Source organism: Myxine glutinosa, chromosome 2 (assembly GCF_964187855.1).
Source record: "Myxine glutinosa chromosome 2, kmMyxGlut1.1, whole genome shotgun sequence".
Taxonomy (NCBI): domain Eukaryota; kingdom Metazoa; phylum Chordata; class Myxini; order Myxiniformes; family Myxinidae; genus Myxine; species Myxine glutinosa.
Genome location: NC_136262.1, coordinates 239,119,231 through 239,146,710, shown reverse-complemented (window position 1 = coordinate 239,146,710; position 27,480 = coordinate 239,119,231). Strand labels below are relative to the sequence as shown.

General features: G+C 42.9%; 1 protein-coding gene across 2 annotated transcripts in view; it reads left to right on the top strand.

Moving 5' to 3' along the window:
• Positions 1-10,337, top strand: part of LOC137422459 (uncharacterized) — an 87,168-nt gene extending 76,831 nt beyond the window's left edge. For both annotated transcript variants that reach the window (XM_068109208.2, XM_068109206.2), the window contains exons 3-4: positions 3,910-4,017; positions 8,515-10,337. In XM_068109208.2, the coding sequence (XP_067965309.1) occupies positions 3,910-4,017; positions 8,515-8,877 (471 nt within the window). In that variant the 3' untranslated portion in view covers positions 8,878-10,337. The remainder of the gene's footprint in view (positions 1-3,909; positions 4,018-8,514) is intronic.
• The last annotated feature ends 17,143 nt before the right edge of the window (positions 10,338-27,480 follow it).

Below are 27,480 nucleotides of genomic sequence, written 5' to 3'. Positions count from 1 at the left end.
AATTATTAGTGATTAATTAAGTACTTATGTAATTAATTAAATTTACTTTCTCTTCTGGCCATTATCTCAGGTACCTTTTAAGTTAGGAAGCTGATATTTGGACATGCCAATGGCCAGGTGATTTGGCTGCAAAGGCTATTTTTGATTTATTAATTAATCAATTAATCATTTAATTATTTAATTATTCGATTAATGACTAAATTTTTTTATTATTATTAAGTTACAGATTCTGATGAAATGGTGGTGGTTTGTGTTCTATGACCGAATTGATTAATAATTTAATTTTTTAATGATTATTATTTATTTATTTTCATTATTAATCATTTATTTATTTTCTTTCTCATTTGGCAAATATCTCAGGCACCTTTTGAGCTGGGAAGCTAATATTTGGACGTGACAGTGACCAAGTGATGTGGCTATCAACGATATTTTTGATTTATTGATTAATCATTTAATCGATTAATTATTTATTGATTAATCAATTAATTATTTAATTTTTTATTAATGTCTTATTTAATTAAATTTCTAAAAGATACATCTTCGGATGAAGCACTAGTGGTTTAGTTATGCTATTAGCCAATTGATTAAGAAAATATTTTGTGATAATCTTTTATTGATTTTAATTATACAATTAATCAATCAATTATTGTACACCTCTCCCTCCCAATGCAGTCTCTATGAGCTGCACTGCGGTATTGCCGGAGGCGCCCCGGGAATGCCGTGCTGTGGGATATTTCATTATTTGGCATGGGGGCGGTGTACTTTGAATGTATCTGTACTTGTTAAATTGTTTTTTTTTTGCTCCACATTTACATGGGAACAGTTAGGGGAACTTCCAATAGCAAAGAGTATCTATCTTTGAGGTGAGCAACAGCTATTTGAAGAGATCCATGTGGGAGTAGATAAAGTGAAAAAGCAACCTGAGAAAAACTAAGAGATGATAAAACTCCAGGGCCATATTATATGCATCCAGGAGCAATGAGAGATATGGCTGAGCTGATAAACGTGGTGTTCCTGGATATCTTTAACAACTTGTTGGAGTCAGAACAGGTACCTTAGGATTGGAGAGTAGCAAATGTAACAGCGTTATTTAATAACGGCCCCAGACAAGAATTGGGGAACTATTGACCTGATAGCTTGACTTTAGTTGTGGGATATTTGGTGACAATAATAAGGGATGAATAGGGAAACATTTCAATAAATACAAACGAATTAAAGGCAGTCAGCATGTATTTACCAAAGAGAGATCTTGCTCAACAAATTTATTGGAGTTATACGAAGTCGTTTCTGATTGGCCAGTGGATATAGAATATCTTGACTTTATGGCATTTGGCAAGGTACCACATAGAAGGTTGTATGCCAAGGTGAGGGCTTGTGGAGTGGCTGGTCAGGTAACTAACTGCTTTGGAAACTGGATCGGTGATTGGAAACAGAGTGAATGTGGGTGTGAGGATGTCTAGCTGGGTAGACGCAAGCAGTTGGGTACCTCAAAGATCAGTACTGGGACCATTATTATTCCTAATTTACATAAATGATTTGGATTTGGATAAGATTATGCTTTCCAAATTTGAAGATGACACAAAGCAGAGAGGGTGGTGATCAGATTCAGGAAAGTCTAGATACTTTTAATAGGTTGATCAAAATATTGGCAGATGCAGTTAACAAAAAATGTAAGGTGTTGGGGATGGGTATGAATAATGAAAATAGAGATTACATGATGCAAGGGGAAATTTTGGCGTGTCACACAGGAGAAGGAACTGGGGTTGGTAATAGATACAGGGATAAGCGGACAGCACAGTCACAGGTAGCTAATTAGGTAAAGCAAATCAGGTTTTAGGTTGTATTCGTAGGGGGATAAATCATAAATCAAGAGGTAGTGTTAACACTGCGTAGGAATTTAATAAAGCCTCATCTACAATATTGCGTACAGCTTTGGTCACCACATCTGAGGAAGCATATAGCTACCATGGAGCGGGTACAGCGTAGAGCTGCTACATTGATTCCAGGGCTATCTAGACTAAGCCATGGGAACGATTGAGGGAGACAGGATTTTATACATTGTAAAGGAGGTGATTATGATGAGATATGATAGAGATGTTTAAGATAATGAAGGATGTGGATTGTGGACAACATAGGTGCAGTAGAGTTTTTCAGCGGAGTGGAAAGTGTTAGGACCACAGCTTGAGGGTAAAGAAGATAAGAGCTTGGACAGTTTTAAGGGTGGGGTCTTACATTTGGTGAATGGTTAATGAATGGAATGGTCTCCCTGGAAAGGTAATGACTGTGGAGGGGATGCAATAAGTTTATATGGGATTTAGATTGGAACCTGTAAGCACTGAAGATGGAGAGGGTATATTGATATTGGCTTGTGTGCATGGTAGGTAGCTTGTATGTGGACGGCTGACGATGCTGTATTTGGTGCATCTCAGTCATGATGGACCAAATGGCCTTTTCCTTGTATGAATACATATCACTAGACTGGTTCCTTAATTGCAAACTTGTTTAACTGCAATGATTTTTCTCACTTTTTCTGGCATTCAGTTTATTGAACCAATTGTTTGTTTGTTAAAATGGAGTTTGTTGCTAAATGATGATGTGCTATTGTGCCACCTGTGCCAAGACAGCCACTCCACCCTGATCCATGACACCAAGATTGTCTTCACTGTCTATGTTACCTCTGAATATTCACAAGTTTTATTTTCCTTCCCAAAAAATGGAGTTTTTTTATTTTTTATTTTTCCCCCTTTTTTTAAGGCCATTTTCCCTGCTAGAGCAGGGGTTAGCCTTGCGGGCCCCATGACAATCATCATGGTTTCCTTTTTGAGGCCATGTTTTTATGGCCGGATGCCCTTCCTGACGCCAACCCTTTAGTCGCCTCTTACGACACGCAGGGATACGGTGTACCTATTCTAAACCGGGGCACACACCGGCATTGTAAGTCACAGGAGTTGTAAGTCACAAATTCAACTTTGAGCACCATTTTCACAATGATTAAGGCAAATCGCAGAGTTGGCACTATGCCTTCTGGGAAATGTATTGAGATTATTCCTTTGTGAAAATAAATTGACCTCCATATGGTGGATGAGACATTGCGTTTAACAGGCATTTACAAATAGGACAAGACGCAGAACCTCTTCTCAAAGACCTATAAGTGCCGCATTGCATTGCAGTATTCGACACATTTTAGCTCGGTTTGAATCCCCAGTGGGGGTTAATCAAGAACCTCAACTCAGATGAGTATGATACTGCTAAACTATTATGCTAACTTGGATAGTGCCCAAAAATGACACCAGTCTGTTGTCATAGTTTTCATATCAAAATACGCCTATCATGTGTAGTATGTATGAAGAACCACCTTTAGAGGCCATTTTCCCCCGCAGAGCAGGGGTTGGTCGTTTTTCGGGGAAACCGTGGCCCCCGTTTTGAAGCAATGTTTTATGGCTGGATGCCCTTCCTGCCACCAACCCTGTAAGTCGGCCCTTGCGACACACAGGGAATTACCAGTGAACTGGGAATTACCAGGAAGGATGACAGGCTGAGTCAACCCCTCTGGCGTTAATTCAACAATCGACCGGGATTCCAACCCAGGATCCTAGGATCCAAAGCCGGCACCCTAACCGCTAAGCCAACACCATGTGTAGTATGTATGGATGAACATTATAGAATCAAAAACTGCTTGGCCGATTCCCCTCAAATTTTATAAAGGTGGTACTCACAAAATAAATCGCCCACTTCTACATCGCTCTGCCTGCTCCCGGTCCTGTGAGGGTGGGGGATGAGTTACAATTTTCCCTTGTATATGTTGAGGGGGTTTAACCACTGACCCCTGGTGGATGGAGGGGGTAGCTACACCATATTTCAGGTATTACTAGTCTTTGAAACTTGTTAAATGCTGTATTTTCATTGCAGGTCAAATGCTGGTTTCAGAATCGGAGGATGAAGGTTAAGCGACAGTATGTAACGAAGCCACCCCAGAGACCGCCGTCCTCAAGCCTGTCGTCACAAAGCATGAATGATGTAAGTTGGAGTTTTTCCTCAAGGTGCACATCGTTTTGTCATTTTTGGACTTGAATGAAATTTATCCTGGTTTCATCAAGTCGTGATAAACCTACTTACTTGGCTATGGATATCTAGAATTATGTGACTGATTGGAAGTTGGTGAACAAATTTGTGAAAAAATTATTGACCAGACTGTGGCCGAATGGTTAGAGAGTCTGATCAGAGTTTTGGAGGTTGTGTTGTTTGAACCTGACCCCAACAATATGCATGTCATTGCTGTTCCTGCATTAACTAGATGTTCACACCTTTATCAATCGTCATTACCCTGCGCTCGCGAAGCGAAAAGCGAGGTTAAGCATTCAGGTGCCTACGTGTGTCGTGTGCCGTACGTGTCTGCATTTTAAAAATTCACTTTCTTGGCAACCGTTGGGCCGATTGACACGACATTTTACCATAGAAGCACCTCCGACTGTAGAATTTTTTTTTATTCATAATTATGAAGTAATAGGTCACGTGGTATGGACGCCATCTTGGAAAAACGTTACACCTCTATATCTCCCAAACCGCTCAATGGAAAAAAATTGAAACGTAACTCATTGTCAAGTACTCACCATGGGGAATAAGATATGTTGATGGTGATGTCATCGGTGCCTTAATTATGACATCATAATTCGACAAGTACAACGCTTGATCTGATCAGTATGAATAAAACAAAAATTCCTCTGCAACTGTTAGACCGATGGACACGAATTTTTCAGAATATGTGCGGCTCCTCCTGTAGAATTTTTTGTTAATGATACTTATAATGTCATCGGTCATGTGGTACAGACGCCCATCTTGGGAAAAATCGAAAAAAGTTGCACCTCTATATCTCCGAAACCGCTCCATTGGAAAAATTGAAACGTGGCTCATTGTCAAGTACTCCCCTTGGGGAACAAGATATGTTATTGATGGTCATCGGTGCCTTCATTATGACTTCATAATTCGACAAGTACAACACTTATCCGATCATTGTGAATTTGTTTTCTCAGCAACTGTTGGTCTGATGGGCACAAAATTTTCACCATAGGAGTGCCTCCTCCTGTAGAATATTTGAATGATAATCATGACATCATAGGTCGTGTTACAGGCGCCATATTGGAAAAACCGAAAAATGTTGCACCTCTATATCTCCAAAACCGCTGCATGGAAAAAATTGAAACATGACTCATTGTAAAGAACTCCATATGGGGAATAGGTGTTGTTAACGATGTCATTGGTGCTATAATTATGACGTCATAATGCGACAGGGACAACGCTTAGTCTGATCAGTTTGAAATGTATTGAGCGTGATCTATGCAACAATTATATTAGAGAATATAAATTTATGATGTCATCGCTCATGTGGTCTGGCATCCATATTGGATCAATTTTTAAAAAAAGTTAAAAAACAGAGGAGTTGGCTCGCAACAAGTTGACTGTGCAGGGTAAGTATTCTACAGTGCGTTCAGAAAGTATTCAGACCCCTTCACTTTTTTCACATTTTGTTGTGTTGCAGCCTTATGCTGAAATCGTTTAAATTCATTTTTTCCCTCATTAATCCACACTGAATACCCCATAATGACAAAGAGAAAACAGGACTTTAGAAAGTTTTGCAAATTTATTTAAAATAATAAACTGAAATATCACATTGACATAAGTATTCATACCCTTTGCTATGACACTTGAAATTTAGCTCAGCTGCCTCCCATTTCTCTTGATCATCTTTGAGATGTTTCTACACCTTGATTGGAGTCCACCTGTGGTAAATTCAATTGATTAGACATGATTTGGAAAGGCACACACCTGTCTATATGAGGTCTCACAGCTGACAATGCATATCAGAGCAAAAACCAAGCCACGAGGTCGAAGGAACTGCCTGCAGAGCTCAGAGACAGGATTGTGTCGAGGTACAGATCTGGGGAAGCCTACAAAAAATTTCTGCTGCCTTGAAGGTTCCCAAGAGCACAGTGGCCTCCATAATTCTTAAATGTAAGACGTTTGGAACAACCAGGACTCTTCATAGAGATGGCTGCCCAGCCAAACTGAGCAATCGGGGGATAAGGGCCTTGGAAAGAGAAGTGACCAAGAACCCGATGGTCAATCTGGTTGAGCTCCAGAGATCCTGTGTGGAGATGGGAGAAACTTCCAGAAGGACAACCATCACTGCAACACTCCACCGATCTGGGCTTTATGGCAGAGTGGCCAGACGGAAGCCTCTCCTCGGTGAAAGACACATGAAAGCCCGCTTGGAGTTTGCAAAAAAGCACCTAAAGGACTCAGACTGTGAGAAACAAGATTCTGTGGTCTGATGAAACCAAGATTGAACTTTTTGGCTTCCATCTGGCCACTCTGTTGAAATGTTGAAAACTCTATCTGGCCACTGTGCTCTTGGGAACCTTCAAGGCAGCAGAAATTTTTTGTAGGCTTCCCCAGATCTGTACCTCGACACAATCCTGTCTCTGAGCTCTGCAGGCAGTTCCTTCGACCTCATGGCTTGGTTTTTGCTGTGATATGCATTGTCAGCTGTGAGACCTCATATAGACAGGTGTGTGCCTTTCCAAATCATGTCCAATCAATTGCATTTACCACAGGTGGACTCCAGTCAAGGTGTCGAAACATCTCAAAGATGGTCAAGAGAAATGGGAGGCACGTGAGCTAAATTTCAAGTGTCATAGCAAAGGGTCTGAATACTTATGTCAATGTGATATTTCAGTTTTTTTCTTTTTAATAAATTTGCAAAACTTTCTATAATCCTGTTTTCTCTTTGTCATTATGGGGTATTGAGTGTAGATTGATGAGGGAAAAAATGAATTGAAACGATTTCAGCATAAGGCTGCAACATAACAAAATGTGAAAAAAGTGAAGGGGTCTGAATACTTTCTGAATGCATTGTATGAATACCATTTCGTTTATTTCTGTGTTGCATAAAATAACAGCAGAATCCCTTTTTGTTGTGATATAAGGGTCTAGGCTCATGGAGTAGCTAAACAATGAGGGACAGCAGGCTCACAAACTACCAACATTTATAGGGAGGAGGAGGAGGAGGAGGAGGAGAAGGAGGAGGTGTATAGATATCCACAAGGTGTAAAGGAGTAATTACAGCATAACAATGGCTTGAAGATGTTCATTAATTTTATATCATCACACCACTGTCTGACATTGGCACTACATCATTCGCTTCTGCAAAATCCTTTGGCATACGTGCCCCATGCAGAATGCCACAGCTCAATATATGTTCCATGGTCTGAGGGCCAAGGCCGAATTCAGTCTGCTGCATCTGCAGTGTATCCCCATCACATGTTTTGTTTGCATCTCACCATGCCTGCCCGTCGTCAGTTCAGGCTGTGCTAGGTTATCCATGGCAGGTTTGGGGTTCTCTGATGGCTTGAAGGTTGTGTGTTCATCTTCCAAAGATTGTTCCAGTCTCTCTTCCCACAGTTTCAGCCTTCTCAATGATGAGTTACTGTATAGTGAGTGGTTGGACAGAATAGAGGAAGCTTATGTATGATTTGAGATATGAAGAAGAGCAATGGATGACAATGGAGTGGGTGTGTTGCATCTCCTGATTGATTGGGATGTTCTTTCTGGTTAGCTTCAGCCCTTTTAATGTCAGTTGGTGCTATGCTATAGAGCAGATAGCGGCTGCTGGTCTTGGTGGGTTTCAGACATCCGCAGATACAGCGACAGCTTGAGTTTAGCACTGGGTCGATCTTCTTTGCATGTGTTGACCATTCCCAAACCACACAGGCATATTCAGCCATGGAGAAACACAGGGTCAATGCAGTCGATCGGATAGTTGTGGGATCGGCTCACCATTTCGAGTTGCCCTTTTTGCTGAGAAGAGGTGCTTTTGCTTTCAGCTTATTGATATGTTCTTTGTATGTCAAAGCACGGTCAAGGATCACACCAAGATAGACTGGGTTTTCGCTGTGTTCTTGTCTGGTTCCATTCCACAGAATTCACAGCCTTTGATTTGCATGTTTATTCTTCAAGTAGAAGGCACAGACTTGAGTTTTAGAGAGATTGACTTGGAGAGATACATTATAGTAAAGAATCGGCTTGTGTAGAAGAGATCATCGATGTGCAAAGGTGAGCACAGCTAGTGAAGGGCTGCATGTTTGAAAGACTGATGAGAGGAGGATGAGACCACAGACACAGGGAGACTATTCCACAATCAGGAGAATATGAGGACTTGTGTATTCAGGTAGAAAATCGGCCAAGACTTTGTGAGGGTGAGCAGGTGAGTGCTAAGATTACCTGCAATGCATTGTATTTTTCAACCTTTTGTTTTACCTGAGACAGGTATCTATATTTTTCTCGCAAGTCCAGGATCTGTAATGCTTTTAACACTCCTTTGATTTGATCCAGTACAATGACATAAACACTTTGTCAAGTCCATAATTTTGAATGGGGATTATTTTTTATGTCATTAAAAAGGACACCATTTGAAATAGGCTGTCTGCTCATACAAGTTTTATGCACTCTTTTGTACAGGTTGGATTGGAGAGCACAAGCCCTGATTATTTCCAGACACACCAGATGGCAGACTTGGGATACGGTTATTATAACGTTCCACCTTTTGCATCACCATTTGCAGTAGATTCTCCATTCCTTCCTCCCATTCCGAGACATTTCTGGGATCTGAGCACAAGCCAACCCACTTCAGCAATGCAAATGAGAGACATGGCTAAAATGCACCAGGTTTTGGCGCCATGTAACTGCGCCCACAGATACGTCGACTATTTACAATGTCCGGCAGGTGTCAATGTTGCTCCGTCAGAAGCTTTTCCAACTGCGGATTGTTGGTCAACTGCTGATTTTGCTGCGTCACTAGCTCCTATCCATCTCCAGCTTTGAATCCCACCCTCTGCCCTGCTTGTGGATCAACGTGTTCCAGCGTCAACAGTGGAGAACTTTATCCCATAAACTAAGCTTTGTCCACATCGTCATTTCTGCTCATTGGTATTGTGAGTTCTTAACTTGGTAAATTGATGTCGGCTTTTCTGAAAATCTGAATTTTCTGAATCTGAAAAGATTTTTAACGTTTATTAAAAAAGCGAAGCGAAGTGAAGAGCTGACCTATGCCCGAAGGTTTTATTCTGCTCTTTAGGTTTGTGAGAAGAGGATGTATTGGTGAGCAGTGCTAATAACGTTATACGTCGTTCCAAATACATCACGGGTATCAAATAATCTAATACCCTAAGTTTGCTTTTGAAAATATTTGTTAACATTATTAACACTCCGTTAGTGCAGTGTGGCGTTGGACCCATAACATGTTATAACATTAGTTATGGGTCTCAGATACCCCGCCACACTAACGTAGGGTTAAAAAAAGTTTTGTGAAGAGCTGAGCTACGTCCGAATGTTTTATTCTGCTCTTGAGATTTGTGAGAAGAGGATGTGTTGGTGAGTAGTGCTAATAACGTAAGTCGTTCCAAATGCATCATGGGTGTCAAACTATCCAATACCCTAAGTTTGCTTTTGAAAATATTTGTTAACATTATTAACACTCCGTTAGTGCAGTGGGGCATTGGACATGGTTAGTAACATCACTTAGTCGTTCGAGATGCCCCACCTCACTGACGGAGTTTTGAAAAAGTTTTGTGAATTGCTGAGCTATGTCCGAATGTTTTATTCTGCTCTGGAGATTTGTGAGAAGAGGATGTATTTGTGAGCAGTGATATTGACGCAAGTCGTTCCAAATGCATCATGGGTGTCAAACTATCTAATACCCTAAGTTTGCTTCTGAAAATATTTTAAACATTATTAACACTCCGTTCGGCTTTGGACATGGTTAGTAACATTAGTTAGGGGTCTGAGATATCCCGTCACACTAATGGAGGGTTAAAAAAAGTTTTGTGAATAGCTGAGCTATGTCCGAAGGTTTTATTCTGCTCTTGAGATTTGTGAGAAGAGGATTTATTGGTGAGCAGTGCTTTAACGTTGAAAGCTATTCCAACATGCATCGTGGGTGTTGAACTCTCTGATACCATAAGTTTTCTTTTGAAAAACATTTTTTGTACATTTATACGGTAAATGTGCAACCTTCTGAAATTTTTGTTATTATTCTTCCATATTATTTTTGGGACATCTGAAAATGTTTTGCATGACATTTCTGTTTTTTAACTTCCCTGCCTGCTCCATATTATTTGGCTCTTTGAATGAATGTTTGTGGGACATGCTGAAAGGTTTTGTACCTTGTTCATCTTCATCTGTTAATTGGGACAATCAGTGTAATGATTTTAATTACGTGTCATGATCACATATTTTTGCTTTTATCGATACTGTGGCGATGATTTGGATTCTTTTTTCCTCTCTTTAAATCCTTGTGAATAAATAAAATTGCACCTTCTTTATCATTGAGTGAGTGCATCAGTTTTGTTAAAAAAAATCTTTGGTAAAATCTTGTATCCCTTCTTTGAGGATTTTTACCTGAACATATCCTAAATATGGCTGTATTTATGTTACAGGCTCTCAAATCTTACCCACCTGTGATCATAACTGGTACAACCAACTTGGGTCCCACAATGATGCCTTGGACAATAAGAGCAGCTAAGATTCCTGATATATTGCTGTGCCTGAACAAAAGTGTAGATATTGATGATTTGATGTACCGTAGTCTTTACAGAGAGTTGTGCAGCCGAAGCAGCATCTTGGAAAGGCTTGTACTGGGTGGTTTGCCATTGCCATCCCAGCGTTGTTTGCTCATGCTTTATCATTTTAAATGCTGAACATCAAACAAGGAAACAGCACGTACCCTTTTTAAAGGCTTTGGTACGACTCGGCCGGCATTTGAATCCCGACCTCCCAGACAGAGTGGACACTAACCATCTGCTATAAATGGACGTTTTTGAGGTGTGTGTGTGTGTGTGTGTGTGTGTGTGTGTGTGTGTGTGTGTGTGTGTGTGTGTGTGTGTGTGTGTGTGTGTGTGTGTGTGTGTGTGTGTGTGTGTGTGTGTGTGTGTCACGTGGCACGTTTTTGTGGAGTTCTAATGGAGCTTCTTGATGTGGAGTGTGATACACCGAACTGACTGTTATGACCTCCTGAGTTGATTAGGTGAATTAACTACAAAAAAAATCCAGAAGAATTCCCATATTTTAAACACGCTCCATGTTAAGGTGTATAGCGTAGCTTAACAGGTCCTTCCACGGCATGGCCGGTATTCTACTTACAAAATAAATAACAAAAACGATGATAACATTGTAACAAACCATATATTAATTAATACACTAATAATATTAAAAACTACAATAATAGTGGCATCATTTGGCAATAATAATAACAAACGTATCATCCCCGCCCTGGCCCAAGCCCATCTGGATTCGATGAAAGGCAACCTAATGCTCAAGCACTACAGTAGGCAGGAATGCTACAAGGCTGAGAAGACCAACGAAAATTTAGTCCAATGGACCAACGGCCCACTAGTGACACCAAAAAGTCTGGTTGGGTAAACTTGATTAAATTCAAGATAAACCTATTTTTTTTCCAAAAAAACAACCTTTTCTACATTAAAGCTGTGCTCGCTAAAACAGTTCTGCCATAAACTGTTTACAACACACACCAATCTCTCCTAAATTACAGAATTGAATCTTAAAAAAGAATTGGTGTATGGTGGTGAGGGCACTGGCAGGCTTGTTTTAAAACAAGACCAAAAGTCGAACAGCGGCATAGCTGGGATTGTTTGATATTTCAGGTGTGTCCTTCGGCCTTCATGTGTGTCTGTGTGTCTGTGTCTCTCTGTGTGCCTGAAAATCATATAAAAAACGTGCTTGGCCAATCTCCACCAAATTTTGTATTGTGGCGGGCACAACGGTCAATAATTCCGCGCACCAGTGGGTGGCGCGAGGGTCCAGGCGTGGAACTGAAATACATGCCCCGCCTTTCGGCCGTTCGGCCACGCCCGGGGGCAAGGCGTGGCCTCGGGATATGAATGCGGGCTCTAAGGTCGAGCCCGCCCAGTGCTGATGTGCGAGCTTGTATTAAAGTGCTTTCGTTTGTATCCACGCATTGTGGCCTACCTTTCTGGCAATCGAGTCGTGTGCACAGCACCACACTGGTGACCCCGACTGGTTCAGCCGATGCTGACCCCCGAACGCGCCATGGCTATCAACGCCGTCACCATCAAACTCCTGGAGTTCTGGGAAGCGCAAGCCGACGTTTGGTTTGTGCAAGCCGAAGCTCAATTCCAACTCCGGGGCATCACGGCGGACGAGACCCGGTACTACCACGTGGTCGCCGCCCTCGGGCCCAACACTGCCGCCCGCGTCGTGTCCATCCTTCGGCGCCTGCCCGGCGACCACAAGTACGAGGCGCTCAAACGTCTCCTCCTCGCCACATTCGGGCTCACGGAGGTCGAAGGCGCCGACCGCCTCCTGGACCTTCCCGCCCTCGGCGACACACGACCATCCGTTCGGATGGATTTCATGCTGTCCCTGCTTGGAGACCAGCGCCCGGATTTCTTGTTCCGAGCACTTTTCCTCCGCCAGCTACCTGTACAGGTGCGCCTTGCGCTGGCCGGTTCCAAAATCACGGAACCCCGCACCCTGGCTGGAGAGGCCGACAAATTTTTTGCGGCCTGTGACACGCGGTCGGTTTACGGTGCTGCCGTAGTGGATCCCGGTGCGGAGGCTACAGCGCCCCCGGCTTCCATCGTGGCCGCTGCTACGCCCTGCCCACTACCGCCACCAGCACGGCCGACGCGGCTGCCACCGCCACCGCCGCTACTATCACGCCAGGTTCAGCCGCAAGGCTAGAACGTGCTGCCCGCCGTGTTCTTTTGACGGGTCGGGAAACGACCGGGCCGGCGCTCACTTGCGGCCATGAGCGTCGACCATTCCGGCAGCCTCCTGTTCATCACGGACACCTCGTCTGGTCATCGTTTTCTATGCGACACGGGAGCGCAGGTAAGCATCCTCCCTGCCTCCGCGTCCGACAAGCAAGCCGCGGGCTGGGGCCCAGCTTTGCTTGCCGCCAACGGAACACCCATCCGCACATTCGGGAAGCGTTGCCTCTCACTGCGGTTTGGAGGGCAGCATTTCCAATGGTTGTTCGTCACCGCCAGCGTGCCAATGGCCCTGCTCGGTGCGGACTTCCTTTGTGCGCATGGGTTGTTGGTGGACGTTAAGCGTCGACGTCTCATCCAGGCCGAAACCTTCAGCTCGCTCGCTTGTTCGCTGAGTGGCTCGCTGAGGGGCTCGTTGAGCGGCTCGCTGAGTGGCTTGCCAAGCGGCTTGCTGAATGGTTCCGTCCCGGCGAGATTGGTTTGTACGCTTCCGGCAGCGGACCAGTTTACCCGCCTCTTCGCCAGTTTCCCAGCACTCACGCGGCCCACCTTTTCAGCGGTGGCCGTCAAGCACGGGGTGGGGCACCATATCCCCACCGTTGGCCCACTGGTCTACGCCCTGGCGTGCCGCCTCGACCCCACGAAGGTCGCCGTGGCGAAAGTGGAGTTCGCCACGCTGGAACTGGGTATCGTACGGCGCTCCAACAGCGTTTGGGCCTCTCCTTTGCACATTGTGCCGAAGCCCGGAGGCGGATGGCGGCCGTGCGGTGACTACCGCCGGCTCAACGATGCCACCACCCCCGACCGCTACCCGGTCCCGCATATCCAAGACTTTTCCACCTGGTTGGCAAACACGACCGTGTTCTCCAAGGTGGACCTCATCCGGGGCTACCACCAGGTCCCCGTACAACCGGACAATGTCCCAAAGACGGCCGTCATCACCCCTTTCACCCTCCTTGAGTTCCTGCGGATGCCTTTTGGGTTGAAGAATGCGGCCCAGGCGTTCCAGCGGCTCATGGACAGCGTCTTGCGTGACTTCCCTTTCATCTACGTCTACCTGGACGACATCCTAGTTGCAAGCGCGTCCCGGGAGGAGCAGCTGCTCCACCTCCACACGCTCTTCGAATGCCTGGGCCAGCATGGCCTGATCATCAACCCCGCGAAGTGCCGTTTCAGTGTCACCGCCATCGACTTCTTGGGGCACCGCATCACCAGGCACGGGGGCCATTCCTTTACCGGCCAAGGTGGAGGCCGTCCGGAGTTTCCCGCGCCCCCGCACGATCAAGGGGCTCCAGGAATTCCTGGGCATGGTCCATTTTTACCACCGCTTCGTGCCCCGCGTCGTCCAGCTCCTGCGACCCCTGCACGAGGCCCTCAGGGGAAAGCCGGGCAAAGGTGACATCGCCTGGTCGGAGCCGATGGCCGTGGCGTTTGCGGGCGCAAAGCTGGCCTTGGGCAACGCCACCATACTGGCGCACCCGGCGCCCGATGCACCGATCGCCCTCACCACTGACGCGTCCGACTACGCGGTGGGCACGGTGCACGAGCAGTGGGTGCGTGGTGCTTGGCAGCCGCTGGCGTTTTTTAGCCGGCAGCTTCGCCCGCACGAACGCCGCGACAGCACCTTAGACCGCGAGCTGCTCGGGCTCCACCTGGCGGTCCGACACTTCCGCCATCTGCTCGAGGGCCGCCTGTTCATGGCTTTCGTCGACCACAAGCCCCTTGTGTTCGCGATGGCCAAGGTCGCTGAGCCATGGTCGGCCCGGCAGCAACGTCACCTCTCTGCCGTGTCTGAGTACACGACGGACATCCGTCACGTCGCGGGTAAAGACAACCCGGTGGCGGATTGCCTTTCCCGGTCCGTCGCACACGCGGTCCACCTCGGGATCGACTATGCCCGGATGGCGGAGGACCAGACCGCCGACCCCGACGTCCAGGCCTTGCGGACCGCCGTCACGGGCCTCCGCGTAACCGAGGTGCCGTTTGACGTCGCGGGCACGGCCCTCTTGTGCGACGTCTCCCTCAGCCGGCCTCGCCCCATCGTGCCCGCTGGCTGGCAGCTCCCGGTTTTCGACGCCATCCACGGCCTGTCCCACCCGGGCACGAAGGCCTCCCAGAAACTCGTCACGGCGAAGTTCGTCTGGCATGGCCTTAGGAAGAACGTCCGCAACTGGGCCAGGACGTGCCTCGCGTGCCAGCACGCAAAGGTCCACCGCCACACCCAGGCCCCGTTGGCCCCATTTACGGTGCCCGAGCGTCGGTTCGACCACGTCCACGTCGACTTGGTGGGACCTCTGCCCCTCTCGCGGGGGTTCACCCACCTCCTCACCATGGTGGACCGCACCACCCGGTGGCCGGAGGCCGTGCCATTGGTGGTGATGATTGCGGCTGACGTCGCGCAAGCCTTCATCGCCACGTGGGTTGCCCGGTTCGGTGCCCCCTCGGACATCTCGTCCGACCGCGGCCCCCAGTTCACCTCGGAGCTTAAGGGAGCGGTGGTGCAAGGGCTTGGCGTCAAACTGCACCGCACCACGGCCTACCACCCCCAGGCCAATGGCCTGTGCGAGCGCTTTCATCGCTCGATGAAGGCCGCGCTCCGGGCTAGCCTCCGACGGCAGCTGGACCGACAGTCTCCCCTGGGTCCTGCTGGGCCTCAGGACGGCGCCCAAGGACGACCTGTGTGCATCCTCGGCGGAGCTGGTCTTCGGACAACCGCTGCGGGTGCCGTGCGAATTTATCCCCGACTCCACGGCTCCTTGGTCCGCGGTGCAGCAGCGCTCCACCCTGCAGGAGACCGCCAGGAGGTTCGCCCTGGTGCCGACGGTTCGCCCTGGTTTTTAACCTCCACTCTTTAGTCTGGTTGATAGGGAAAAAGGCGGCGGTAGCCCCTTAAAATCCCCAACCCATTATATATACACAAAGAATTAAGTTAAGCACCCCTACACAACGAATTAAGGTAAGCACCCCCTAATATATATTCTTTGTGTATATGTATACATTGGCATATATTCTAAGGTATGTGAGATCAAATAATGATTGGTATGACATTAGCAATTATCCATTGATGAAATTGAGTGATCAAAGTGAAAAAAAGTGATTGGTTGAGTCAGTGATCCGATCACGTGGGTCCTACACACGTTATTGACGCAAAGATCGCTAGAGGTCTTCTCAGAACAATGACTGTACGTTAGAAAACATAAACGTCATCCACACTGTCCGTGATGGACCTATAGCTCCATACTTAAATTGAGGTGAAAATATGCCTAAAATTCCCAAAAAATTTCACCTTAAATTATTCAGAATAAAATATTGAAAACGGCATGATTGTTATGTTTTTATGTGACCATAATATCACTTCTCCAGAAAATATAGCAATATCATGGGTATATTACACTGTTTTGACGACAACAAACTTGTAATGTGCGAGGTTGTAAAAAAACGGGGGGGGTGCTTAACTTAATTCTTTGTGTATATATAACTTATCGCTTATAATCCCTTATATCTTATCAGTTATCACTTATATACTTATGACCATAAGGGAGACTATCAATTCCATTTTTAAAAATAAATCTCATCATCAAAAGCCCCCAATGCTTTCTTATTTATCTCTTCTGAATATAATTGATGTTTATAACTTCTTATTCCATTAATCTTTCTAAACTCTTCTTTCTTTGTTGTTATTATCTGTTTACTTGTGTTTTTTGTAATTCTTTTGAGTAAAATGAACCCAAGATTTCTTCCCCTTTCATATCATATTATTTGTAGGTCCAAGGGACTGTATCCATTACTTCAACAATTTTAAATAATTCACGAGTCCATTTTTGTGTATAACCTTTCTCAAAATGGCTTTTCCATCTGTATATTCTTACAATATCACCAACTTTGAACTTGGGTTTTCTCAAATTAATCTCCTTTTCATGTTCTAATTTTGTAAATGTTTCTGACGACTTTGATTTTGTTGACGAATGAACTGTATTATTGTAATTATCTACAATATTCTGGATTAAATATACCCACTGTTGAGAACCGAGTTGTGTGAATTTTTTATATAGTCTCTCTTTCAAAGTACGATTAAAACGCTCAATAACAACTGCTTTTCCTTCATTAAAGGTGCTGTATAATTTAATACCTTCCCCCTTCAGAAATTTCATAAATATTTTGTTATAGAACTCTGTTCCCTCATCAGTCCATAACTTCTTTGGTTTCCTTTTATCCCTATCAAATATTAGCTTAAATGCTAACATTAAAGTATCACCCCTTTTATTTTTTAAAGGAACAACCCTTGCAAATCTACTCCTCAAATCAATAACGGTTAAAGCATACCTGTATCCCTTATCATTATTTAGTTCGATTAAATCAGCGGACCATATGTGGTCGGTGTATTTAGAATAAACTTTCCTTCTTTTAAACTTTGTGATTATAGGTTTGTGTAATTCATTAGCCAAAAGCTCCTCAGTCTTGATGACATCATTAGAGCCTAATAGTTTTTTGGGGAATAACCAAGACCAAGTTTCAATTTTGCACTTATCATTTTTTTTTTACAATAAACCTATCAACTTTCTCTCTCAACGTAGGATTTCGTATCAAAGACAAATTATACAACATTTCTCTGTCTGCTTCATGTTTTTCATCCAATGTAGTGGTATTCCCATAAGCAATATCATGCTTCATACACACTTCATCAACCTTATTTTTTGGTTTAGACCAAGGTTTAGGATTGTCAGCTTCATCTAATCTTTTATCCAAGTTTGTTCCAGGGCCACAGAAAGAATATCCAGGTAGATGTAGTTCCCCAGGAATTCCAGTTGTTGTAAATTTACTTCCCGACAGAAACTTTTGTATGTCTCCTCCACTTTTAGGAGAGATGAATTGGCACTTTTTAGAGCCACACACTTGACATATTCCTTTTTGATAAACTCTATTATTTTTAGCTTTGTCATACAATACACTTTTAGATTTAGTTTTCTTTTTACATTTGAGGCAATAACTCATATTTATTTATGAGAAAAAGTCCTACATAGTATCAAAACCTTTTTGGTTTTCAACATATACATTTCTATCTTGATTTTTAAAACATAAAGAATCCTAAGGAATGCCTTCACTCTCTCCTCCATTTATTTACAAATAAAACTAACTAAAGTCAATAACACCAACATCATCAATCACATAATCTTTTCCTTCTTCTTCTTCCCCACTTTCTCGCTTAAATCTCCTCCCTGAATTCCTCTCAGCTATTTTTAACCTCATTATCTTCATAAGAGATATTAATTCTTTTTTTTCTTCTTCGGTGCGTTGAAATAGATCTATTTGCCGTAATACACTAAATATTTTACGAATCTCACTCATTTCCTTCTCATTCTCCCTCTCCCACCTCTCTCTTCCCTCCCTTTCCTCCTTCTCCTCCTTCTCCCTTTCCTCCCTTTCCTCCTTCTCCTTTTTCTCCCTTTCCTCCTTCTCCTTTTTCTCCCTTTCCTCCTTCTCCTTTTTCTCCCTTTCCTCCCTCTCTCTTTCCTCCTTCTCCTTTTTCTCCTCCCTCTCCTTTTTCTCCCTTTCCTCCCTCTCTCTTTCTTCCCTCTCTTCTTCAACTCCTTCCTCATCCCCAGCTACCCTTGGGTTTGAGTCCCAAATAATATTATACATATACTCATCTGGATTTTGAGATATTCTTGTATCTGTAATTATTTTTCTCATAATAGGTTACCAATACGATTTGTTGACGGTTTCTAAAAGAGTTTTATATTTCATAACTTTGAGAAGTTCTTTTTTATTTAATATTTTAAACAAGTCTCTATTTGTGGGTTTAACAATATCAGTATAAGGCCAGTTTTTAATGATAAAATTTCCATGTGTATGTTCCAATTCATACGGTATGTAATACCAAGCACCCTTTTCTTGTGGGTATCCTTGAATACAAAAATTATAAATCTCTTGAAGTCTTCTTCCTGCCATTTATATATCAGAAATATATAAGAGATTAATATTATGACAGGTAATACCACCCCATCTTCCCACTACCAAATTGGTTTGTATTCCTCGGCTTTCTATCCTTATCTCATTACCTTCCTTCTTTGTCATGCTAACCATCGCTATACTATCATATATTTTTCTTTTCTTAAAATCGTGTATTTGTTGTTTACTAATTGTACTTCCACATAAATCCTTATCCTCACCAAGCGGATAATATTCTTCTTTACGAGACTGATTCAAATCATGTAGGTCTTCTAAGTTTATTGAAAAAGACCAATTATACCCTAAATCAGGCATATCATACCCCCATTTATTAATTCGCATGTTAACTATATGTCCTTCTTTATAAAATTCAATTGTAAGCAGGTAGTTAAATTGAATGAGGAAAGGTGTATGGTCAGTATAACCAGGTGTTGTGGTTGTAAATTTTACTTGTTTAACAAAACGTGCTGTTTTATTTAAAGATATATATTGTGATAAATCACTGAATCTAATTAAGTCATTCACATCTGTAGGGTTTGGATAATTGATTAATTTATAAGTATTCTTCATATTAATATTTTTACTTATACTATATTTTTGTCGTTCAGCCTGTGCCTTTGAATAATAATTTGATAAATCAATATCCTGAGAGGATTCTCCAAAGATAGAACCATCTTTTCCAACATAAGTCATTTCTATTAGATTAAAAATGACATCATAAAAATTTTCATTATTGTGGAGTTGAAATAATACATATAAACATAATTGACCACAACATTTAGAATTACTTTCTTGAACTTGAAATGTTTGATAAACACCATTCTGTAAGAATTGTATTACTTCAACAGGTGGTGGCATACCATAACTATCAAAATAATATTTATCCTGACTATTATGAATACAAACCCAATGAGAACCATTCTGTGTGTCTAAATTCATAATAATATTCTTTGTATTCTTGGTCAACTTTGTTAATTCATCTCTCATACAGATTACCACATTATCAATTTTTAGTTTTTTACAATACTTAGCAAGTTCTATATTTGACGTTGTATTCTTTCCAAATTGTTTAAACCATTTATCCATTTATTTATGAGAAAGATATAACCCATTACCCCCTTTTAGTTAGTTTAACACCCGCTTGAGCGATAGAGGAAAGCATATCTCCAACCAACAATCTAGCTTTATCAGGTAGACTTTCAAGTTTTTGAGCAAAATCCACAATTACACCACTTCCAATAATTTGTTTCTCCAACTCCTTGTTATGTCTTTCCAATTCTTTTTGAGCTTTTAGTTGTGCCTTCCTTTCGTCAGCAGTTTTTACCGCTGCTGAAATACCACCAGTCAATGCTCCCGCCGCATTTAAACCAGCAAATAAAGGAATTAGAAACGGGAGAAATCCTCCCTCTTGTATTGAATATTTCTTTAACATAGGTTTTGTCATTTTAATTTTAAGTGAACCAGCATCATTTAGTGTTTTTACCTGCTCACTTGTGAGTAAAACATCAATTCTTACTGCTCCTTTTCTTTGAATTGTATTAACGTTAATAATACAAGGCTTTTGATTTTGAATACAAGATGTTAATTTATTAAGATTGATTTGATTAACATATACCGGTTCTTTCCTCCTCATTTATTTATGAGAAAAAACCTATGTGATATTAATCATAACACCATTATCTGTATTAATCTGTAATTCTGTTTCCTCCAAAAGCAAACAATAAGCGTCAACTTCTTCATTCTCTCCTCTTTCAATGATCTTTCATCAACTTCTTTATACGGATTTCTCCCGTATAGAGAAGTATCCACTCTATTAGACTTTAAAGTTTCCTTTTGAGAACTCAGGTCAATTGCATAGATTGCATAAAGTTTTTGAAACGCAACCATATCCAAAATAGGATCATTATTACCGTTGCTTTCACACACCTTTTGGTAAGACTTGTAGGCTTCCGCATAATCATTTTTTCCCCAATCAATTTCCAATCTATCACGTGGATAAAATGTGCCATCAAGAGAAACCTGAAGTTGTTTCGCCTTAGCATTATCACTCAGCGCATTATTTTTATCAGTACCCTCCTCTCCATCTGGTTTAAAAAAAATGAGCCAGAGGTATCGTGTCTTTCCTTGAAGAACACCCAAATTCCAAGTGGAGGTAGTGTGTTCCAGTTTGACATGTTGACATCTTCTTTTAAGGTATGATACATTTAGCGGTTTCTTTGAGTTAAGTCTTCTATTCAACATCTCTTCCGTTTTAAGATTAGGAATATATTCACTGATATCCCAACACAAATCATTAATAACAAATTTATTATTGTCTCCAAAAGCATTTTCGGCCCCAAAAAGCAACCTATTTACATTATCATTCCTTTGTAGTTGAAATCTAATTTTAAGCCCACACAAAACTTTATCATTATCACAAAATCCAAATATACCTTTCAGAGGTACTGCTACGGTAAAATTATTCTCTGTTTTTGTATCATCATTATACATTGCCTTCCTTTGACTATAACTAGGGTCAGCATTTGTTCCCGTTGACATATCAGGAATAAAACCTTCAACAGCTCCCTTACCCATTCTATCACTAAACGAATATAGTGTAAATTTCATCATTTCAGATGTAGCAGAGACATAATCAACCGCTTCAACCTCTTGTGTTCCAATATACAGGCGGACACTATCAAACATTTTCCAGAAGAAATCATTTACGAGTGTAGCATTAGTATTATTCGCAGCCTTAGTGAATTAAAATTTACACAGCAAGAAACTATCAGCTATATTCAAGTAAGTTTGTTGATTATTTATTTCAAAACTTTTTGTTCCGTTTGAATTCCAGTCTGTTCCTGTTATAGCATTTACCTTAAAATAGTCTTCCTTTTTAGTGGAGTTTGAAATGATAATCGTATCATCCAAATCATAGATACTATCAATCGCTTCCATACTTGTATTTATATAGTATTAAAATTGTTGAAACCCTGACCCAAGTATTTTAATGATTTTTTGTCATTCTTGTGAAGATAGTTGAGTTTTATCTTTTTTAACTTTTTTTTTTTGTTGTTTTTTTGTATACAAGATCGAGGCTCGTGAAAGAGCTAACATTAATCACACAAAAAGACAAACCGACACACAAAACACAAAAAACAAGGGGAGCGGTAGACAAGATGGGGAGAGAGGGGGAAGGACACAAAAGAGAGGGGGAAGGACACAAACACAACATTTGAGAGCAGGGACATCGGGAGGACTTGGGGGGAGGTGGGAGAGGATTAAAACATATGAACACTGCAAGGACTCTGGGGTGAATTACCGGGGGTAGAAAAGATCAAGGTTTTCGATGGGGGAAGATAAGAGATGGTGGTGAACAGCTGTTTTTTAAAGACCTGGAGGGAGGAGTGGGATTGAAGGGAGTGGGGGAGTTTGTTCCAGAGGCGGGAGAAAAGGGGAATGAAAGAGTGAAGGTGAGCAGAGAGCCTAGACTTTGGCAGTTTAACCAGAAGAGGGTTGCAGGCAGATCTTGTGCGACCTGAAGGAATATTGGGGGGACAGAGCACAGAGAGAGCTGGGGGAGCAAGGCCGGAGAGGAGTCGGTAGAAGACAGAAAGACCACCAACCTGCCTGCGGTGAGTGAGTGAAAGGCCCTCGGCATTGACTACATCGCGGGAGATTCCAATGATTTTGAAAGCTTTGGATTCAACAGCGTGAAGCCGAGCAAGGTGTGAGGCAGGAGCACCAGCCCAGAGGGGGGAACAGTATTCCATTGAGCTGCAGATGAAAGCCTTGTATGTGGTGAGGAGCTCAGGTGTGCCAAGGAAGGACTTCGCACAACGGAGAATGCCCAGTCGGCGACTGGCTTTGGAGGCCAGCTTGGAAATGTGGTTTTCCCAAGAAAGATCATGGCAGATAGTGAGACCCAAAAGCTTGAGCGACAGAACTTCTTGGAGAGGATTGTTGAGAAAGTAGATGGGAGGGTTGTTCAGTCGGTCCTTTCGGAGAGACATTGTAAGAGTGTGAGATTTGTCAGGATTGAAAGACATGTTCCACTTGTTTGACCAGTCTGTGATTTTGTCCAGGTCTGCAGAGAGTGAGGAGGCTGCAGACTGCCGATCTGAGGGATGAGGAATGGAGCGACAGAGAGTAGAGTCGTCAGCAAAGAGATAGAGAGGATTTTCAAGAGAGTCAGAGAGATCATTGATGAAGACCAGAAAAAGCACAGGGCCCAGAACACTACCTTGGGGAACTCCAGCCTGAACAGGAAGAGGAGATGAGAGAAACCCATTCAGGGCCACACGTTGACTACGACCAGAGAGGACGTCCGCCAGCCATGCGTGGAGATTTCCATGGATACCAAAGGAGGAGAGTTTGGAGAGCAGAGCAGGGTGCCAGACCGTATCGAAGGCACGTGAAATGTCAAGGGAGACAGCTCTAATTTCCTGTTTGGCGTTGAGGACCTCCATCCATTGTTGAGAAAGCAGAAGCAGCATGTCCAGAGTAGAGTGACCAGGTCTGAAACCAAATTGATGATCAGAGATCAAGCCATTGGAGAAGAGGAAAGATTTAATATCTGAAGCAATGATGGATTCCATGACTTTGCTGATAATTGGGAGAAGGCTGATTGGTCTGTAGTTGCTGGGATCTGTTTTTGCACCTTTTTTGTGCAAAGCGGTGATGTTGGCTGATTTCCAAGCAGATGGCAGATGAACTTGAGCAAAAGAGAGGGTGAAGAGAACAGAAAGAGGGAGTGAAAGAGCAGAAGAACATGATTTTAGGACCCGTGGGCTGATTCCGTCAGGACCAGTTGCAGAATCAGAGTCGAGGGTTGACAGAAACTTTTCCACCTTGTCAGGAGGAAAGGACACAGAGTCCAGGAGCAGCTGGGTACGACTGGGTACGGTGGGTACAGAGAGGGATGGGTTTGGGACACAAGATTTAGCGGCAAACACAGAGTTGAGGCATTCAGCTTTTTCACGTGCGGAGTCAGCCGTTAAGCCGTTTGAGGTGAGGGAGGGGATGGAGGGGGAACAAACACCAGAAACAGATTTGACCAGACGCCACCAGGATTTGGAAGAGGGAGACAGATAAGAGAGTTCGGTCTTGAGAATGGTGAGATATTGTTTCCTGGCTCTCCTGAGGGTGGACACACACTTGTTTCGGGCTTTGTGAAAGGAAATGAGATTTCCTTCCGTTGGATTTGCTTTCCAGGAGACGAAAGCAAGTTGTTTCAGGGCAACAGCCTCACCACAAGATTCCGTGTACCATGGACGGGAGGAAGGGTATGACAACTGAAGACGAGATGGTATAAATCTGTGCATGAGAGAGAGCAATTTACTTTGAAAGAATTCCCAGGATGAGTTGATGTCAGAGGCGGTAGAGATGGGAGACCAGTCCAGATGATTGATGGCTGCTTGAAGACGGTGCCAGTTGGCCTGAGTGAAATGCCAGACTCGTCGACGCTGAGGAGGCTCTCTGAGAATGGTCAGAGAGATGTCCACTTTGACAAGCACATGATCAGATGAGCCGATTGGAGCAGAAGAAGAGCAGCAGACATTTTCAGGGAAGTTTGTCATAACCAAATCCAGAAGAGAAGATGCTCCGTTGACTGAGATCCGGGTCGGGAAATTGACAGATTGTGTCAGTCCCAGTGAGTCGCAGAAGTCCTTTGCTGAAGAGCCATGGCTGGTGAGAGAGGTACCCACACCCAGCCAACTGGCATGGTGACAATTGAAATCACCACATATGAGGAAGAGAGAGTTGGGATGGGTAGATTGAAGTTGGTCCATATTATCAGACAGTGAGATGTAGATGGAGTCATCGCTGATTGGTGGATGGTACAACACACATATGAACAAAAGGTGGGAGCGAAGGGGAAGCCGTAGCCAAAGGTATTCCTGGGGGTGAGGTGGAGAGAGGGCAGTGGAGGGCGAGTGAGGAAGAGAGTTTTTTATAAAGATAGCAACCCCACCTCCAGGACGAGGCTCAGGTCTATCATACCGGAGGAGGGAGTAACCTGGGAGAGATACCAAGGCATCAGAGACGTCATGAAGGAGGAAAGTTCCTGTTAAGCAGATCACATCTGGTTTGTCAGAAGCAACCTGTATGGAGAGGTCAGTCAAGTTTGAGCGAAGGCCCCGGATGTTTGAGGTCCATACCGTTAATGAAGAGGAAGGGGGAGCATCAGATACAGAACAGGGGGGAGGAGGGGTAGGGTAAGATGTGGAAGAGGTGGAAGAGGTAGGGAGAGCTGTTGAAGGTGTGTCAGAGATTTCAGAATAGCTCGGAGAAAGGGAAGGATGGGGCGGACAAAAGGTTTGATGGAGATTGGGTGAGGCACAGTGAGGTGTTATTTGAGGAGGGGGAAGAGCAAGGCAGAAGGTTTGGGGAGATGAAGGTGAAAGTTGGAAGGAGGAAGAAGCAGGGAGGATGCTTTGAGGAGGAGGGGTGAGAGGGGAGTCTAGGAGGGGAGGAGCGAGGGAGAGTCTCGGAGGGGAGGGGTGTGGGGGGAGTTTAGGAGGGAGGGGAGGGAAGGGGCAAGGGGGGAGATTTGAAAGGGATGGGTGATGGGGAGGATTTGGAGGGGAGGGGTGAGATTGGATTTTGAAAAGTGTACGATTCATGGGAAACGAACATTTTTTGCAAAATGAGTTTGAGACCTTCGAGTCAAAAATACGTTTGAGGACACTGGAGGAGGGATGGAGTTCTGGATAGTTTAGGGAATGTAGAAAGGAGGAACTGTAAGAGATGGTATTATATATATTTTTTGGAATGAATAGATTTGGTGAGCAAGACGAAAGCATCCTTTTGTAGGAAAAGAAGAAAAGGGTGTTATAATATATGAGAGAAAATAGTTGTTCAGGGGAGAGATTATACATTTCTAACCGCGTGATCGCGAACGAAGAACGAACGAACAAAAAGAACAAATAAACGAATAAGACCTGGGAAGGAAATATTTTTTTGGGGTTTTTTTTTTTTTTTTTTTTTTTGTGAGTACAGATATTAAACAAGGAGGTCCGGGGTGAACGACTGGGACGAAACAGTGAACGAAAATAATTTCAGCGCATTCGACGAATCGCTGAGAGAAAAACAAACCACAAGGTCGGAGACGGTACGGTAGTCCAAGCCTACGAGTACTAGGCCGCAGAATACTCGATACCATTAACCGACGATTGTGTATACATGTACGAAAAATTAGCACCGAAAATTTTCCAAAAGATATGCTATAGGTACATACACCGAAAGATAGATACAGACTTCTTTGATTGCTTGTAATTTATGAGACTCCTTTTGAGCATCTTTTATACTCTTTATAGCACCCGCAACTGAACCCACGGCAGAAGCAGTTGAACCAATTAGGTCTTTATGTTTAAGAATGGTTGAACCAATACCCATTAGAGTATCAATTATCCCATCTCCTTTATTTCTAAATTGATGTCCCACACCCCATTGTCTCTTTGGTTTATAGTATCCTCTACCAAGAAACATACCTTCACCCTTATAGTATGGTGAAAGGAACATTCCATCCCCTGTAATTATTTTATATTTTCCCAACTCGTGTTTTCTCACAATAACCATTATTTATTTATTGAAAAACTTCACGTAGGTGAATTCTGATGGATATAATTTCATCATTAAAGGATATCATACGATTATCTTGGTCGGTTATCCTAAAATTTACTCTGTATATGGTTTTTCCTGACACAGGTAAATAGACAAGATTTTTTGGTTCCATATTAAATTTATAACCAAACGGGGTTGAGTATGCACTGAATGAAAATATTGTATTTGTTCTTATTCCATCGTTATAAGCACCATCAATCAAATCACAATGAATTAATACTGAATTTATACCGGAGGATATTTGAATGACATTATCACTGTAAGACGTCCCGTTAGTTTCAATCTTTTTTGAAGAGAAACCCAATAGCTCTCTAAACGAATTTTCAATCGTCAAATCAACTTTATAATTATTTTTAAGTTTAATAGTTGATTTTGAAGTGTGTTTTTGAATATCTATTACCATATTTTTTGGTTCATCACCTTCTTCTTTCATAAGGCGAGAGACTTCAGAAGATACTTGAGAAATCTCGTCAGCTCTGGGTGAAACAGTTATAGTTTTATATCCACTTCCTGAATTATAACTAAACTTGTTGTTTTTCTCTGTGATATTAAACAAGGTATTATAAGTTTCCATCGACAATAAAGATGCCTCATATTCTTTTGTGGGGTCAAGTTGTAGTGGGTTAGGGAATGATGCTGTGTAATCACTCGTTGTAAAATTAAAACTAAGAATTGTGCTTCTCATCTTATTTAATATCTAATAAAATATCTTTGTATTGACATTTATTAATTATTTTCATCTTCATCAACTGATCTAAAATGGCTGAGGCTTCATTAAAACAATTGTTGTTTCCAGCCTTCTTACTACCGAACAGCAATAATAGCCTATTAACTAATTGTGATGGGTCATTTGGAAGAAAGCTAACACCCGAACCAAGCTTACTTAAAGCATCAATAATATGTTTCTCCTTCTCATTCTTCTTCCTTTTACCAGCAACAGAAACTCCATAATCAAGTGCGTTTAGCAACTCAATATACTCTCTATCTTCCTCTCTTTCCATATCAAGTGGTTCCTCAAAATATTTTGAACCGCTAAATCCGGAGTTTGTTAGAACAAACATTAATCTTGGAGTTAATTCAACATTTGGTTGAGCAGAACTTAAGAACACCAATTTATCATTAA